Below are 18,462 nucleotides of genomic sequence, written 5' to 3' on the forward strand. Positions count from 1 at the left end.
TTCCCCTTCGCCCCCCGCACTCCCCCCACCAATGGCCGATGCACATTTCCACTAGTTTTGTCATGTGTCCTTGATCAAGACCAATTTCCAAATTGTTGGTAGTTGCATTGGTGTGGTAGTTTTGAGTCCACATCCCCAATCATGTCCGGTACTTTTTTTTTTAAACCCATACTTTCAATCTTAGGAACAGCTTTAAGACAAAAAGACAAGGACTAGATAAATATATCTAGTTAAGTGACTTGCCCAGGGTCACAGAGCTGGGACAATGTCTGAGGCCACATTTGATCCCAAGTCCTCCCATCTCCAGGTCTGGTGCTCTATCCACTAAACCACTTAGCTGCCCTAGCTGCTTGATACTTTAATTGCTTCTTTCTATATGTATGCACTATATTTTTTCCTTTTATTTAAGAGCTTTGGATTTTGAGTATAACATTCCTGGGATTTTCCTTTCCAGATTCCCCTTATAAGGTAATCTCTGCCTTCAATTTGGCCTATCGTTTTAATCTATTTGGGAAGTTTTCATTTGTGATTTCTTGAAATAATAGTGTCCAGTTTGTATTTTTTTTTGTAATCATTGTTTCAAATAGTACAATGATTCTTAAGTTTTCTTTCCTGCTCTGTTTCTAGGTTATCTATTTTAATATCAAATGTCTTACACTTTCTCCAACTTTTTTAATCCTTTTATACTATTCTAGTATTTCTTCCTATCTCAGGGAGTCATTGATTTCTGTTTGGTCTATTCTCATTTTTAGGGAGTTCATTTCTTAGGCAAGATTTACTTATTTTTATTCTGCCAATTTTTTCCTCAAAAACTGTTATTTCATTTTTTATCTCTTGCTTCATCTCTTCTCAGCATTCATGTAGTTTGTGGAAAATCCATTTATCCTTTGAGTCCTTGCTTGCAATTGTTAGAGTTACTTATTCCTTTGGAGGATTTCTAGATGTGCAACAACTTTTTAAAAATAAATGTAAGGGGCAGCTGGGTGGCTCAGTGGATTGAGAGTCAGGCCTAGAGACGGGAGGTCCTAGGTTCAAATCCAGCCTCAGCCACTTCCCAGCTGTGTGACCCTGGGCAAGTCACTTGACCCCCGTTGCCCACCCTTACCACTCTTCTACCTATAAGCCAATACACAGAAGCTAAGGGTTTAAAAAAACAAAACAAAAATAAATGTAAGATTAAAATTAATATCCAATAACTCCAAGTATTATATTTTATAAAGTTTATTAATAATCACTTGAAGAAGAAGAAGAAGAAATAAAAAGAACAAAAGTAAAAACCTGAGTAAAAACACCTGAATAAAATTCTCCTGCCTCTCACTTCACCCCAGCTCCATAGCTACGGTTCTGGGAGAAGAGAAAGAGGGTGGAGCTACACAAAACTTATATCCTCCCTATGTTAGCACTTAATGTGAGAAGGAACATGGAATGCTAGGAGAGAGCGTTCTGGGGTTCAAAATTCTAATTATACAATCCCCCCTGTGATTCCATTGGAAAACGAGCATGTAGAAATCTCCCAGATTTACATACCTAGTTTCCCCAATGAATCGGTACACATAACCAATTTATATCTCAAAAAATCTTTAACTAGAGATACATACAATATTGCACTTTCTAAGGGGAAATTACAATAATTTGGGGTCAAGAGTGAAATAAAAGAGAAAGATAGCAAAACCAATGATTTGTGGGCACATCGACAAAAAGACAATTGGGGGCAGTCCTGTTTGGCATAAGAGTTTACATTCAAAATAAATGCGTTCAACCCCCCCACAGTCCAATTTACTACATCCCAAAGTTCATTCTGGATCTTTTGGTGCAGTGTGTGGTTTCTGCAGGCATCTTCATGGGGCTTTCTCCAAATAGTTCACTTTCTTGATTCAGGGATTTTAGGATAACTTCTTATCTTAAAATTACTCTCAAAAGAATTTAAACTTTGCATTATAGTATAATAATATAATCCCCCCTGAGGAGGGTGTTGACCAACATATGAGTCATCCCAGGATACATGGCTGAGTTATGAGGTATATGAATCAATTGTCAAGAGAAAATAAAAAACATCAAAAAACTCAAATAAAAGAGAAAAAGTAACTTCTGGATAAAACATAAAATATCAAAGTCTCATGTGTAACAATTCTAAGTAAGGAAAAATAAACCTATAACAGGTCCTAGAATCAGGCTCGATCAAAGTGGTTTATGTCGGGGGCAGCTGGGTAGCTCAGTGGAGTGAGAGTCAGGCCTAGAGACAGGAGGTCCTGGGTTCAAACCCGGCCTCAGCCACTTCCCAGCTGTGTGACCCTGGGCAAGTCACTTGACCCCCATTGCCCACCCTTACCAATCTTCCACCTATGCGACAATACACCCAAGTACAAGGGTTAAAAAAACAAACAAACAAAAAAAACCAAAGTGGTTTATATCCCACAAGCCTGTAGTAGCAATTTTGCATTTACCCAATCAGCAGCTAGGACTACAGAAAATTGCCATGCTATAAAAGAAATAGAAAATGGGCTAGCTCATGGAAGCCTTCCCTGGGTTAGCCAGGCTGGGGTTAGGGTGGATAGCGTGGATTGGCTGCTCCACACTGTCTTCCCTTGCTGAAAAGTGGATAGTGCAGGCTTGAGACCCATGTAGGTGTAAGAAGGGGTAGCCCAAGGGGATTTGGATCTCATCCTTCTGGTAGGAAAAAGAAGGTGCTTCCAAACAGCTCTCAGACCTTTGGGCAAACAGCAGTGGTAGGGAGGCCCCAGAGGGGAGTGATGGCATGAACTGCAGTAGCTCAGGGATAGCAGAAATGGCAGGAGGTTTCTAAAGCTAATCTGTCCTTAAAAACTGCTCTACAACTTAGAGTGGAGCTAGGGTCCTATAACTCCAGACTTCTGATCGCCAACAATGTAAAATTTAAATTAATATCCAATAACTCCAAGTATTATATTTTATAAAGTTTATTAATAATCACTTGAAGTAGAAAAATAAAAAGAACAAAAGTAAAAACCTGAGTAAAACAACTGAGTAAAATTCTCCTCACCCTACCTCCACATTTCTGGGAGAAGAGAGTGAGGGCGGAGCTACACAAAACTTATATCCTCCTTAAGTTAACATGTAATGTGAGAAGGAACATGGAATGCTGGGAGAGAGAGTTCTGGGGTTCAAAATTCTAATTATACATAAGTTTTACTGATATCTTGTTTTTATATGATCTCAATTTCCTCCACATCCCTCTCTGTCCCTCGCCCAGAGAGTTATCCCATATAACAAAGAATTTTTTTTATTATGAAGATATTTTATTTTACCAATTACATGAAAAAGAAAATTTCCACATAAGTTTTCTGAAGTTATATGATCCTAATTGTCTCCCTCTTTCCCTTCCCTCCCCCTTCCCAGAGCTGGAAAAGATTTTTTTTTTTTAAGAAAAAGAGGAAGAGAAAAACCAACCAGGAAATCTGATCAATATATCAAAAAAAAAATCTGAAAACATGTGCAATGATCCAATGATTCAAGCTTTTGGGACAAGAATTCACTATTTGACAAAAATCATTGGGAAAACAGGAAAGTAGTTTCCCAAGAACTAGGTATAGAGCAACATCTCACACTGTATACCAAGATAAGATCAAAATGGGCACATAATTTAGACATAAAGAGTAATATCATAAGATAATCAGAGAGCATGGAAAACTTTACCTGTCAGATTTGTGGATAAGGGAAGAATTTATGATCAAACAAAGCAGAGCATTACAGGATATAGAAGGTGTAATTTGATTACATTAAATTTAAAAGGTTTTACACACACACACACACACACACACACACACACACACACACACACACAAAAACACCGAATGCAGTCATGAATAGAAGATGAGAAAAAAATTTTTACAAGTTTTCTCTGCAAAGGCCTCCTTTCTCAAATATATTGAGAACTGAATCAAATTAATAAATGGTCAAAGGATAGGAAAAAACTTTCAGAAGAAAAAAAATCAAAGCTATCCATAGTCATATGAAAAAATGCTTTAAATAACTCTTGATTAGAGATATACAAATTAAAACAACTCTAAGGTACCACCTCACATCAATCAGATTGACTAATATTACAGAAAAGGAAAACGACAAATGTTGGAGGAAATATGGAAAAATTGGGACATTGGGATACTACTACACTGTTGGTGGATTGTAAACTAATTTAACCATTCTAGAGTGTAATTTGTAACTTTACCCAATGGGCTATAAGACTGTGCATACCCTATGACCCAGCAAAATTAACTAGATCTGTGTCCCAAAGAGGTAAAAGAAAAAGGAAAATAACCTATTTGTTAAAAATAGCTGTTGTAGCAGTTTTTGTGGTGGCAAAGAATTATAAATTGGGGAGGGAGGTGTTCAACAATTGGAGAATGGCTGACTCTGTTATAGTATATTATTGTCATGGTATATTATTGTACTATAAGAAATGACAAGTAGGATGGTTTCAGAAAAACATAGACTCATTTGAACTGATCTGAAGTGAAGTGGGCAGAACCAAGAGAACATTGTACATAGTGACAACAATTTTATACAATGATCAACTGTTAATGACTGATAATTTAATTATCAGCAATTTAATTATCCAAGACAATTGCAAAGAGTGTAAAATGAAAAATGGTATCTGATCTATTAAGAGTGATAAAGTCTGAATAAAGATTGAAGCAAACCTTTAACTTTATTTTTCTTGGGGGTTTGTTTTTGTTTTTGACTTTGTGTTTTCTTTTGCAAGATGACTGATATGAAAATGTATTTTGCATGACTGTACAATTATAATCTATATCAAATTGCTTGCCCTCTCAAGGAGGGAAAAGGGAGAGAATTTGGAACTCAAAATTTTTAAAAATAAATGTTTAAAAATTTTACATCATAATTGAAAAAAGAAAATCAGAGCATAATAGGGGGGAAAATGCAACTTCCCATACCTGTGTACCTCTTATCTTTGCTAAGGAGTGGGTTGAAGAGAGTCTTCTCATATCTCTTCTTTAGAACTATGCTTATTGGGGGGCAGCTGGGTAGCTCAGTGAATTGAGAGCCAGGCCTAGAGATGGTAGGTCCTAGGTTCAAATCTGGCTTCAAACACTTCTCACCTGTGTGACCCTGGGCAAGTCACTTGACCCCCATTGCCTAGCCCTTACCACTCTTCTGCCTTGGAGCCAATACATAGTATTGACTCCAAGAAGGAAGGTAAGGGTTTTAAAATAAATTAAAAAAAAAGAACTATGCTTATTCTTTGCAGTTCTTCAACATTCACTTTCTTTTTTTGGTAGAATTGTTTACAGTTTACAATTTTACAATATTAGCCTACATGGGAAACACACATACACATGTTACATTTCCATTACAATTTTTTTCCTTCAAAATACATTTTGAATTTAACATGGCTAAAAGAGAACTCAGAAGTCATCTAGTCCAACTCTTACCTGAAACATGAATTCTTTCTTCACCATCCTTATACTCAGCTTCAGCGGGTAAACCTCAAGTGATGGGAAACTAATGATCTTCCAAATCAGCCCATATTCTACTTTTGGACAGCTATGTTTGGAAATTTCTCCTTATGTTAAGTCAAAATTTGTCTCTATATCATCCAACCATTGAATGTACCTCTATACTCAGGAGTATAAAAATATAAAAATATTTTTAATCTCTCTTCTGTATAATAGTTCTTTAGATCTTTGAAGACAGCTCTCATATCCTTCCTAAGTCTTCTCTTCTCCAGGTTAAATATATCTGATTCCTTCAACCATTCACTAATCATATGGCATAGGGGAAGTGTCTCACAATTCTTTATACTACTTGGCTTCAAGTTCCCTCACCATCATGGCTGCTCTTTTTGTACTTATGTTAGCATTTTTATATGCCACCATTCCATTTTTTTGAGATTGGACCTACCTATCTCGCCCGGGCTAAAAGTGCAGTGGCTACTTACTCATGGGGCTCTCCCACTAATAATTAGCATGGAAGCTTTGACCTGCTTTGTTTGTGACCTAGGCTGGTTCATCACAGCCCTCACCCCACCCCAAGACAATTGAATGGGTTCCCACTCCAAAGGGATCACAATATTGGTGCCAGATTTGGTGCAAACACTCCATTGACCTTAACTATACTGCATCTCATAAATTCCCAACTCAAGCAATTCACTAGTCTAAATCCCTGAGCAACAAGGATTATGGACATGCATCACCAGGCCCAATTTGTTGCACCTCTTAACAGAAGTGGCTCAAGAATCGAAGACAATAGTGTTTTCCTAATCTGACCAATGCATAGCACTATGGGCTTTTATCTTTCTCCTTTTGGATACTAGACAAATTAATGCAGCCTAAGAATGGTAATTATTGAATATTAAGGTTGAAGGAGACTTCTATAACCACTAATTGTATGACTTTGGGCAAGAATCACTTCACATCTGTGGACTCCATTTGCCCTTTCTAAAATGGACTAGGTTGGGATAGATGATCTTGAAACCTCAATCCATGATATGACATGGGGAGATCTTTTGAAAGAGGCAGGGATGTTTGAGCTAGATGAGAGAAATCAGAGGGGAAGGAGAGCATATGAGAGCTATACATGGCTTTAAAGGGCTACTTGGAAGAGGCATCATTGACCTTGTTCCACTTGGCTCCAGAAGACTAAATTCGAAGATAAGAGTAGAAGTTGGAGAGAGAGAGAGATTTTGGCTCAGAAGAAGGAAGAACCTCCTAGAGCTATGATAACATGGAATGAGTTGTCTGAAGGAAGCAGAGTCCTTTCTGATAGGGCCTTCAAACAGAAATTATATGCCCACTGGTCAAGAATGTCTTCAGATTCAAAGGGCCAAGTCAAGATGGCAGCTTAGTAGAAGTGAAAACCAAAACACATCTGAATATCCTTCTAAATCAATCTTTAGAAAATTCTTCAAAACAATAGGAGTCAAAGCAGGATAGAGTGAGAAGGCTGTCCCACTGAACACAACTTGAGGGATAGGCAGAGAGAGTTGATTTTCATGGGACAAAGGGGAACTGGAAGTAAAACTGCACACAATAGAGTACTGGTTGACCTCCCCCACCCCCCACCTATTGCACCAGGTTCAGCAACTGAGAATACACTAACATCAAGATCCCAGGAGGCATACTACACCAACAAAGGGTGCTACACTTCAGACGTAACCCTGGAAGTCCCAGGCTCTGGCACTAGCCTTCAGTGGGATCCAGAAGTCCATAGCACTGGGCTCTTTCAAGCCTTTCTGTGGCTGTGATGAAGACATAGACCCAGGGCAAAATGGCCACAAGGCCTAATACTGCAAGCCAGCAGAAGAGACAAAATCAGCAAGGAGCTTTCAGAATTCCCAGTCCACAGGGGGTGGGGAAAGGGTGAGAAAAGGAGCAAATAGCAAAGCAAACAAAAAAAAACACTCAAAAATTTTTATGGGGAAAAAGAGCAAAGAATAGAACCAATTGGGGATGGTGAGATCTAAGCAACCACATGCAAAACTTATTTTAAAAAAAGGGAATTGGAATTGCTCTCAAGCTTTAGAAGAACTAAAAAAAAGAATTAAAAAAACAAATAAGACAGGTTAAAGAAAAATGGGGAATAAAATGAAAGTAATGCAAGAAAGTAATAGCTTAAAAAGCAAAATTGGCCAAATCGAAAAAGAGGCACAAAAATCCAAAGAAGAAAAAAAGTTTCTAAAAAAAGGATGTCTTCAAGGCAATTTGTCTTCAATTACAGGTCAGACTAGTTGAGCCAATGACACAATAGGACAACCAAAAAAAGTCTAATTGGATTTTGTTCACTCATTTCAGTGGTATCCCTTCATGATCCTACTTGGAGTTTTCTTGGCCAAGATATCAGAGTGGTTGGGCATTTCCTTTTCCAGCTCATTTTACAGATGAGGAACTGAAATAAACAAGGTTTAAGTGACATTCCTGGGGCCAAACATCTAGCAAACTGTCTGATGCCAGATTTGAACAAAAGAACATAATTCTTCCTGACTTCAGGTCCAGTAACCCATCCACCGTACTTTCTAGCTGTCCAATGGGATCTTGGGCTTTGCAAACTGAGGGACAGTGTCATTTCCTCCTAAACAAATCCTTAGTGCTGGCCAAAGAAAATGTGAAAGATTGTGCCCAGTTCTAGATTCTACATTTCAGGAAAAACAATGACAAACTAGAGCACTTCCAGAACAGAGCAACCAAAATTGTAAGAAGATTTGCAGAACGTGCCAGGAGATAGTTGAGGAAAATGGTGATGGTAAGCTTAAGAAAGAAAAGGACTTGATAATGGCCTTCAAGTATCAGATTAGCTATCTTGAGTAAGAGTGTTAGACTTATTCTGTTTGTCCGTAGCTGACATAACTTAAACAGAAACATACATTCCAGTATGATAGAAAGAAAAACTATCTAATAAATACAACTTCTGGTCACTTGAGAGTTTCAAAAAACTGTGCATAGGAGAAGATAATGGTGAAAAATGTTACTGTCCTCCTGACAGGGCTTAGATTCAAGTTGAAACATACATTTTTAGACATGGCCATATTTCTTACATATTTTTGGTGGGGGAAAAGAGGGGAAAAGATAAATGTTTATTAAGTGAAAAATTTTTTCATAAAACCAAGGGAAGAGGCTCTGTTTATATTGGAGGAACATCATAAGTGAAATGAACACTTTCTTTAAAGATTGGAGATGTCTGTATACTGACAAGGAATGGCAGCTTACCAAAGGAGGGCAGGAGGAGTCAGGAAAAACTCTTCCATTGTTTGAAAGGTTAAGTTGAAAAAGGATTGATTTTTTTTTTTTTACTGAACTCTATTGGACAGAACTAGGAATAATGGATCAACAATACAGATGGGCAGGTTTCAGGCTCCACATAAGGAAAAATTTCCTATTAACTAGAGCTATCTTAAAATGGAATAGACTACTTCTGGTACAGAGGTGACTCCATCTTCCTCAAGGCCTTTCAGTAAAGCCTGGATGACCACTTACCAGGCATGTTTTAAGAGAGAATTTTTGTTCAGGTAACAGTTGGATTAGGTGATTAGCGACAGTCTCTTCTAGTTCTGATGTTCTGTGTCATCCTATGAATAAGAGGGAGAAAGATTGTTCTAACCTACACCAGGAGACAAGGTCTGATGATTCTAGAAGTTTCAGACAATTCAGAATTCAACCTGCCCTTCTAGAATCCATGTCTTTCATTCAAATTAACCCTGCCTCTTGACTGGTTAACTGCTTTTCCAGCTGCTTTATCTACCCCACACCTGTGATCATGGAACTCTTCTCTCGGGTATGTCCAAAGACATTCTGGATCAGAGAAGCCAGTTCCTTCTTCCCTCTCTAAGCCAGTCCTTACTCAGGGACCCTATTCGCTCTTTCACCTCATCTAGCCCATTGTCACATGCTTTCCTTGTGACCCCATATTCTCTTTAAGTGTCTATCCTGCCTATGAGGCCCATTCTTCCTGCCTCCTCATTTGATCCTGTTCTCTAGTCCTTCTCCTTATCTTCACTCTGTGAATCTAACTTTTTTTCTGTGCCCTCCATTCTTTTCTTCATGTCTTCATCCTGACATTTTCCACATTCTCTCCTCTCCTGCTTTTTTCCAGTTCTTTCCCAATATTACTCACCTCTTCTTCTTTTTTTCCCAAATCTAATAAGATGAAATTTGTTAGGCATAAATGTAAAGTCATACCCTTGGGTACAAAAAATCAACTTCACAAGTACAGGATCAGAGAAGGTTGGCTAGATAAGTTCTTCTGAAACCACCCACCTCTTCTGATGATCTGATGACCTAATGTCTCCTCCTCATGACCTTCCTTTCTCTTTCAGGGCCCCAAGCCAATCCATATCCCTGGCACTGGCACTGGGGGCAATGGTTTTGAGTTATGGGAAATTGGCTGCTTCAGCACTGAGCGCAGTCTTGCCAAGAAGCTCAAGAACAATCCTTTCTATCCCTTCTTTCAGCAGCAGCCTAATGGTGAAGTAGGGAGCTGGGAACATCAGGGAGAGAGGGAGGTGAGGGGGAAACAGGGCTCTGGGAGCTGATACGGGAACACATTGGAACATGGGGAACAGAGGGGACACAGGGAAGGGCAAAAACCAGACAAGAGAAGACAAGAGGTATCAGTAAAGTGGACAGGTGAAAGAACAGAAGACAACTCTGCTCTAACACTCTACCTGCTGTTCCAACAGTTTATGTGCTAGACTATTACCAGGACACCTTGTGGAAGGGGATTCTGCTTTTTTTAGTCTGCGTTGTACTCTTGAGCCTTGGGATTTTCACTAAGGTAGGAATCCCCATCTATCTCCTTATATATTTTCCATATCGTCTTTTGACTCTTCCTTCTTATTCCTCCCACATTCTCACCCATCTCCTCCTTTCTCACCTTTCTCCTCCTTATCTGTTCCCTGTGAAACCCTCAGGCTGGATATCTGCTATCCCTCATTCTGGCTCCATGACCAGGCCTCCTCCCTTTCCAATCCTACATTTTCTGTATTGGTATATTTTATGCTGTTTCTTGCCATCAAGTCATCTCTGGCAATTTGCTATTGCCTCCTCAGATGAACTAGACATGACATTTTCCTCTGTGAACCTTTGTGTCACCTATGATTTTGATTCTTCCTAAACTGTGATATTCCATGATTCGCCACTTTGTAGAATCGCCAGAAGACACTGGTGTTAAGAAGATAATAATCATCACAGCTAGCACTTTATATAATGCCGTAAGGTTTGCAAAGCACTTTACTAACATTACCTCATTAGATCTTCACAACCACCCTGGGAGGTAGGTGCTACTATTATTTCCCATTTACAGAGGAGGAAACTGAGGCAGAAGAATCCCATGTCTAGGATCACACAGCTAGTAAGTGTCTGAGGCTCAATTTGAACTCAGATGTTCCTGAGTCCAGGTTCAGTGCTTTTCCCACTGCGACACCTTAGATGAGATTTTGTGTCAAAGATAAAGTTGGGACCATTGTGCAACTATCCAAATGCAGCCCAGCTTACTCTCTTCTTATGATTTAATTCTGGGTCCACATCCTTATTCATCTTCCATGTCTGTTCAAGATTTGTGTACTGATAGATGAACCCTGTGGGTTTCCCATCCAATTACATGTCATGCTAAGTAATAAGCATTCATTCTTCATCCATCATCCATTTTCTTTTGTGGATTGTTTGGCCAATAGAGTGGCCATGTTATACCTGGAGAGACTCTGAAGTATTTTGTGACTTGACACAATATCATTCACAAATAGGAACATCTGGAAGACTAATCTGACCTTAAGTGAGGGAAATACCTGATTGGAGGAGAACTTTTAAAGCTGTTCTTTGTTCGCAGAATTAAACATTTTCTTAAGAGCTACAAACACTATATAGAACAAACCTCAGTTTTTGACCCAAGCTTTGTTCTGGTGGGGAAAATCCTCCTTAAAAGCCTGACTGTTCCTTTCTTACATTTTATATTAAAGTTACCCTTGAAATGTGCATAGGTCACTTCACAGAGGTTTATAAAACTGAGAAGGTAGCCATATGGATGGGCTAGTAGTTACTGATTATCTTCTCTGTCACTATTTTGTTTTTTATCAGCAATAATATTGTCTGTAATTTTTTCTCTACTCTGAAGCTGGAGTGGAGATTCATGGTTACAGAAGGCATTTCTAACAAGTGACATACTGATAGATGGGTTGATAGATACCAAAAGTGGTCCTAGTAGACGAATGCACCCGTTTTTCAGAGATCCAGCCATTGCTAAGTACAGTGATACTTCCCCAGCAATTTGGCCAATAGGTGATTAATTCATTATCTCTTTGCTATTGGCAAAACATGTCCCCCAAGAAAAAGACCAAATATTTCCTGGTCCCAAATGGATCCCTTTCCACCATGATAATGGCAAAGTGTTGTAAAGGGGGCAGAATGGGATAAGAACCACAGTTTGGGGACCATCTATAAGGATTCATTTTAACTCTAAGTGTGAGTTCTTGGCCCACTGACCACCAAATTAATATAGATGGTTGGGAGTACTGAACCACATCAGTGTTGATGTTCTTGTTATCAATGAACTCAAAACACATGAAGACATAACCAAGAGTATTTCTTTCAAGAAGAGAATTATCAGGTGCCAGACATGGAAAGCACTAAACATCTCTGTCCCTGTCTCTCTTACACACACACACACACACACACACACACACACACACACACACACACACACACAAAATTGGATCAAGACTGGAAATGAATGATTAATGATGTCCTACCACAAGTATAATTTCCAAATCAGATTCCTGTATAGATGATAGGATTATCGATTTAGTGCTGAAAGGGATCTCAGAAGTCATCAAGTCAATCTCATTTTACAGCTGAAGAAACTGAGGCCTAAAAGTAGTCTGGCTATAGTCACAAAGTCAGCAAGCATCTGAGGTCCTAGACTTCAAGGCCAGTAATCTTCCTACTCTTAAGACCAGGGTCTTGTTTGATGGTGACATTTACTGATATTAGGTGATTCATAAAATAAGGAGGCATGCAGGTCAAAATGGTTTGTGGCTGTCATTGAGGACATCTTCCATAAATGCTAAGGCCTAGCAGATATGCCTGTTTACGAATGACATTTTGTTCCTAACATAAGACCTTCCCCACTACCACCACAGCCTTGAATATTCCTGAGCCCCCTTAAAAGATGTGTGGCCACTCAAAGGAGACTGCCATAACAATACACACAATAAAAACAAATGGAAGAGAAATGCCCATCATTCTAAGTAGGACATTCAGTTGAAAGAATGATCTAAACCAATGATTCCCAAAGTGGGCACTATCGCCCCCTGGTGGGTGCTGCAGCGATCCTGGGAGGCAGTGATGGCCACAGGTGCATTTATATTTCCTGTTAATTACTATTAAAATTTTTAAAAAATTAATTTCCAGGGGGCTAAGTAATATTTTTTCTGGAAAGGGGTCAGCAGTAGGCCAAAAAAGTTTGGGAACCACTGAGTTAGACTATCGTTGAATAAATACTTCTGATAGACAAGGAGTTTGAACCCAGAGTTAAACAGGAATAAGAGAAAAGGTTGGATTCATTTTAAGAAATCTTACAGTATCCTCCATGACCCTTGGTTCCTTCCTGACACGAAAAAACATCTTATTAACATTATTATGGATGTTAAATCATAGAAAACCAGAAGCTTAGAAGAATCAAAATTGTGAGTAGCCCAAAAGCCAATGGAGAGATGCCCAATGGACATAATTAGATGATAGTATTTGATTTGCTTACAAGAGGTGGTATAAAGATATCAGTCCTGGAATGTAGGGTTGGAAAAGGAAGTGGGGTCTGCTTACCTCCCCAGAAGAGAAGATAATAGATGAAAAGAATAAGGGCTACATTGGCTCATAGGAAATATTAAAAGACTTACAAGGAAACCCCCAGCACGTTTGTAGGTTCTTTGCGGGAGTATCAGTGGGAAGACACAAACAAGTATAGCACAGGAGGAGAAAATGTGAATGGGAAGCAATCTGAACTGCTGAAAGGAGTATCCTCATGGATAAAGCCAAAGCTGTACGGCAGCAGCCTCCAAGTATCTCCCTCCTCTCTTCCCTCTATCTCCTTTTATCTCCTCCTATTTCCTCATGCCTGTCCACCTTCTACCCTCTCCCATCCCTTTTCTGGATTTTTGACAATGCCTCTACTTAACCTTGGGACTACAGGTGGGTGCTCAGCAGACGTGGGGTTTCCCTGCCTACGGAATTGGAGTTGCTCTGTGGCTCATATTGTCATCGATACCGAGGCGCCGCCTCATCTTGAACCACACTCGAGGGATGTACCACTTCTCCATCCAGGGACGCACCGTGTGTCAAGGGCCCATGCACCGCGTCTACATTCGCCTCGCCGTGAAATCTGATGGTATTCAGCATGGCTGGGGAGCAAAGAGTCTGACTGGGAGGTGGGAATGGAGTCAGGCCCCTCGGGGACAGGGACCAGAGGAGCAGTAAGTTGGGGTCTCTGATGGGATAGGGCTTAGGAGCCAGGCCCTGGGACAAAGATACTGGAAACGAGGATGGAAAATTGGAAATGGAGAGACAGAGGAATGGAGACAAGGACTTCAAGGCAGGGGACTAGGTGAAGGAGCTCAGGTTAGAATCCAAAAGGTAAAGAATGGGTTCAGGAAACTGGGACTGGAGGAAGAGGGTCAAAGACAGAGTTAGGAAGCTGGTAAAAGAGAAAAGGAGCTCGGGTCAGGCTCAGAAAGCGGGGGGTCGTGTGTTGAAGTTAGGAATGAAGTCAGGGAGTTAAAAACGGGGACAGGAGTGTGGAGAAGGGATCAGCCGAGCTGAGGTGTTGATAATAGGGTCTGTGGCATTGGGAGAAGGTCAGGGATCTGAAAATATGTCCAAGGAACTGGCCTGGGGCAAGAGATTAGAAGGTCCTGGGGCTAAGGCCAGGGAGATGCAGATCAGGGTCAGGGATGTGGAAACTGAAGAGGGAATTAAAAACCTTAGAACAGGTGTGTGAAGTAAGAGCCAATATAAAGAAAGGGAATCAAGGACTGAAATTGAGAGCTTGGAGACAGGGCTTAGAATGGACTAAGGACTAAGAGTGGGGAACATGTCTCAGGCCCCCCGTTACTTCATCTTCTTAAAAAAAAACACTTTATCTTCTGTCTGTCTTATAAATGCCTACTATTTTGATTCAAAGGCAGAAGAGTGGTAACAGCTAGATAATTGGAGTTCAGTGACTTGTCTAGGGTCAGGAAGTGTCTGAGGCCACATTGGAACCCAGGACCTTCCAACTCCAGGCCTGGCTCTCTAGCCACTATGCCACATAGCTGCCCCTCCTCTTTTACTTCGAAGGTGGGGGAAATGGGAGGAGGGGGCGTCCCTGGCTGCTAGGTAGGGTAGCACTGAGATTCCTTCTCCCTCTGTAGCCTATGGCAGGTACTTCTTCCAATTGGTCTTCTGTGGCTACAAACTGGAGCCACTGGTACTGGTTAAGCTGTCAGAACATTATGAGGTAAGGACTTGATGGACCTCTCCTGATCCCTGGACTTTCTTCTGATTTCTCCCCTCCCCTGCTGATGATGTGAACTTCTCTCTATGACGATGTCCACTCCCTCCTCCTAACCTGCTTACACCATGGTTGCCCCCATGAACCTCTGGCCTCTCAACATCACTAACCATTTGCATGGCATCCAATAACCCACACTGCATAGAAGAGCTTTTTGTTTTTCATTTATTTATTTATTTATTTATTTATTTATTTATTTATTTATTTATTTATTTATTTGTTCGTTTGTTTGTTTTAAACCCTTACCTTCCATCTTGGAGTCAATACTGTGTATTGGCTCCAAAGCAGAAGAGTGGTAAGGGCTAGGCAGTGGGGGTCAAGTGACTTGCCCAGGGTCACACAGCTAAAAAGTGTCTGAGGTCAGATTTGAACCCAGGACCTCTGATTTCTAGGCCTGACTCTCAATCCACTGAGCTACACAGCTTCCCCCTAGAAGAGCTTTTTAAAATGAGGATCATTTATGGCCAAATCAGGCCAAACCAGACGCACAAGTGTGCATTCATGAAGTGCCTATTATTATATGGCAGGAACTGAGCTAGTACCTAGAGACACAAAAACAAAGCCTGAACGACTCCTTACTCGAAATGAGCTTACCCTCTACTGGGAGAGATGAGAATACATGGAAATACACAATTTCATCATCATATGATCAATATAAAGTGACTAACTACACATATAGTTTGGAATCAGGAACGATCTCAATCAGGAAATGTTGCTTCCAAGAAAGAGAAGGACTTTCCTACAAAGTGGAGATAAGTTGAGAGATCATTCCAGGCAAGCAGTATGACCAATGGAAAGGGCTGGAAATGGGAGATAGAGTGTTGCCTCAGTTTCCTCATCTGTAAAATGGAGATATTAATAGCACTCACCTCCCAGAATTGTCGTGAAAATATTTATCAAGTTCTTTCCAAACCTTAAAGGGCTACCCATATTTTTATGGCATCATCATTATTATTAATATAATTAAATAACATGTTTATTATTGTTATTTTTATTATATGTGTGTGAAAAAGAGGGATAAAGAAGTCGGACCAGTTCACAGAACTCGGGAAGTAGAGTAATGTCCAATAAGGCTGTAAAAATTGGTATGGGCCAGGTTGAACAGAGTTTTCAAGATAAACAGAATCATTTACATTTTATCCTAGAGGCAATAGGAACCCACTGGAGTTGATTGAGTAAGGGAGTCATATATTGAGACCTGTGCTTAAGGAAAATGTTTTGGCATCATTTTATAGGTTGCGCTTGAGGCAGGGCGATCAGTTAAAAGACAGAATAATTTAGGTCAGAGACAGAAAAAGAGACAAAAAGGAAGAGACAGAGAAAGGGGAAGAAGCAGCAGAAAACAAAGGCAGAAAAAGAAGAAGGTGAAACAGAGGAAAAGACATGGAGAGAAATGAAGGCAGAAAATAAGTCAGGGGCACACAGAGACAAATATGGAGATAGAGAAGAGCCTGAGGTGACAGAAGTTGACACAGATGGAGTGACAGAGAGAGTCAGGGATATTAAGAAAGAAAGAACAAGAAGTTGAAACAAACTGAAAAGGAGAAAGACAGGAGATGAGACAAACAGACAGACAGGGAGAGACAGAGGGCAACAGGGAGAGAGAAAGTAAGAGGGTGAAGTGGTCAGAGCTTCAGGGTCACACACAGCCAGAGGGTGCTCATGACAAACAGTGACTTTCTCTAGCACACAGCCATCATTCATGTATATGCATGTACACAAATAATTACATCCAGCTTCATCTTTGCTGAGTTCTTGGATAGAAGGAGCTGACTAGGGTCCTGGAGTGGGGTCCCTAGTTCCTATGAGGACTGAGGGACTGTGAGCCTTGTTTAAGAACATGAGCCACTAGGGCCAGTGGGTCTGGCCTCCCCTAGGGCCCTCTAGCAGGTAGCTCCCCTCTTGTCTAGCCTATAACCCCACATCAGTCAGTGGAGGAGAGAGGTGGGCCCAGACTCTTTAGAGGGTAAGGCTTCTAACTCCTAACTCCTTAGCTCACACTGTTCCTCTCCTAGTCCAACGAGGCCTCAAAGTTCTTGAGCACAAAGCCACACTCCCTCACTATACCTATTTTAAATATGAGAGGATAGGTGCAGAGAGGGAAAGGAAGAGCCTTTCCCAAGCTTCCTCAGTGAATCAAGGCCAAAGGCTCATGTCTCTGAAGATTAGGCTCTAAGAGACCAAGTTCTAGATCTTTCCGGGCCCCTCTTCCCCACAGAAAAGTCCTGTCTCCCTCCCCTCATGTCTTCTTTGCCTCTCCAGCAATTGGAATTCCTGGGTCGCCATATGGCTCGCAAACTGAACTTGAACTACTTTGACTGTTCATCTTTGTCCTACCGCCATGTTGTCCGCCACTGGCCACTGGGATCTCTATACAGTCCTGGAATTACCAAACGCCACCTGACTGGCTATAGACAGTATAGCCAGTATCAAGATGAAGAAGCTTGAGAATATCAACATGGATTGTGAAAGAGTGGCCCCACAGCTCCCCTCACCCTTCCCCAGCATCCCACCCAAATGTCTTAGGTCTTTTACTTCCCTGTCTATTTTTCCACCTGTAACCCTTACTGCCCCTGGGTAATGAGGGTTTGAGGCCTATCCCTGCTCATCCTCTCAATAAAACTGGTCCCTCTGAGCCCCCTGAGGTCTCGGTGGTCTTCTTTGTCATTTACATTCATATGATGTCCTGTGTTTTTACAAGGAGAGTCCTTTTCAACAATATGGACATAGTAGAAAAATAGAAATCTTCAGTTTTACAAATGAGGAAAGAAACTAAAGTCCATAGATGTTTAGTAAGGTAGTACATACTGTCAATATAAGCCAGAATTCAAACATGGGTCTCCTACCTCAAAGACCAATAATCCCTCTGCCTCTTCAGTCTCTGGCTAAATATCAGAACTGACATGGGAGCAACACACTCAATTTTGTAGCAGGGTCTCACCCCAAGAATGGAGGACCCAAACTGGTTCGCTCCAGAAGTAAGAAAAGAATTTTGTTTGAAGAAGTGGTTTTTGGTAGTAAAATAGCCTAATAGTTGGTGCAATAGTCTGGAGGCTAATCAGGTAGCCCTAGGGCTGATGGATAAGCCCAGGGACGAGTAGAGTAGCATCTTTGGAGCTTGATAGCATGAAATAGTAGCTCAGCTACAGAGTGGCAGCTTCCTCATAGGAGTGGAGCTTCCACTGTAGCGTAGCTGCTACCACCAAGTTTTGGCAGCTTCCACACCCTGTGGATCAGATTTGGTATATTTATTGAGGTCTAGTAACTTAGCATCTTCCTTTCCAAATTCAGGTGGAGGTATGTTTTGGAGTTTGTTGTCATAGAGAATAAGGAGCATTGTTGTGTGGAGATGCAAAGCATGGAATCCTTGCAAAGGTACAGGGATAGCCTCACCCAGAATTCCAGGGGACCCCCGGAGAACTTTGGGTGAGGGGG

The 18,462-nt window shown here is 40.7% G+C and overlaps 1 protein-coding gene across 1 annotated transcript; it reads left to right on the forward strand.

Moving 5' to 3' along the window:
• Positions 1–9,165: 9,165 nt before the first annotated feature.
• Positions 9,166–17,475, forward strand: TMEM249 (transmembrane protein 249). Its single transcript, XM_044658343.1, is given in 6 exon segments — positions 9,166–9,264; positions 9,806–9,953; positions 10,169–10,263; positions 13,671–13,866; positions 14,888–14,973; positions 17,290–17,475. Coding segments are annotated over 6 exon segments (810 nt in total).
• The last annotated feature ends 987 nt before the right edge of the window (positions 17,476–18,462 follow it).

The sequence above is a fragment of the Gracilinanus agilis genome, chromosome 1, assembly GCF_016433145.1.
Source record: "Gracilinanus agilis isolate LMUSP501 chromosome 1, AgileGrace, whole genome shotgun sequence".
NCBI classification, from domain to species: Eukaryota; Metazoa; Chordata; class Mammalia; order Didelphimorphia; family Didelphidae; genus Gracilinanus; species Gracilinanus agilis.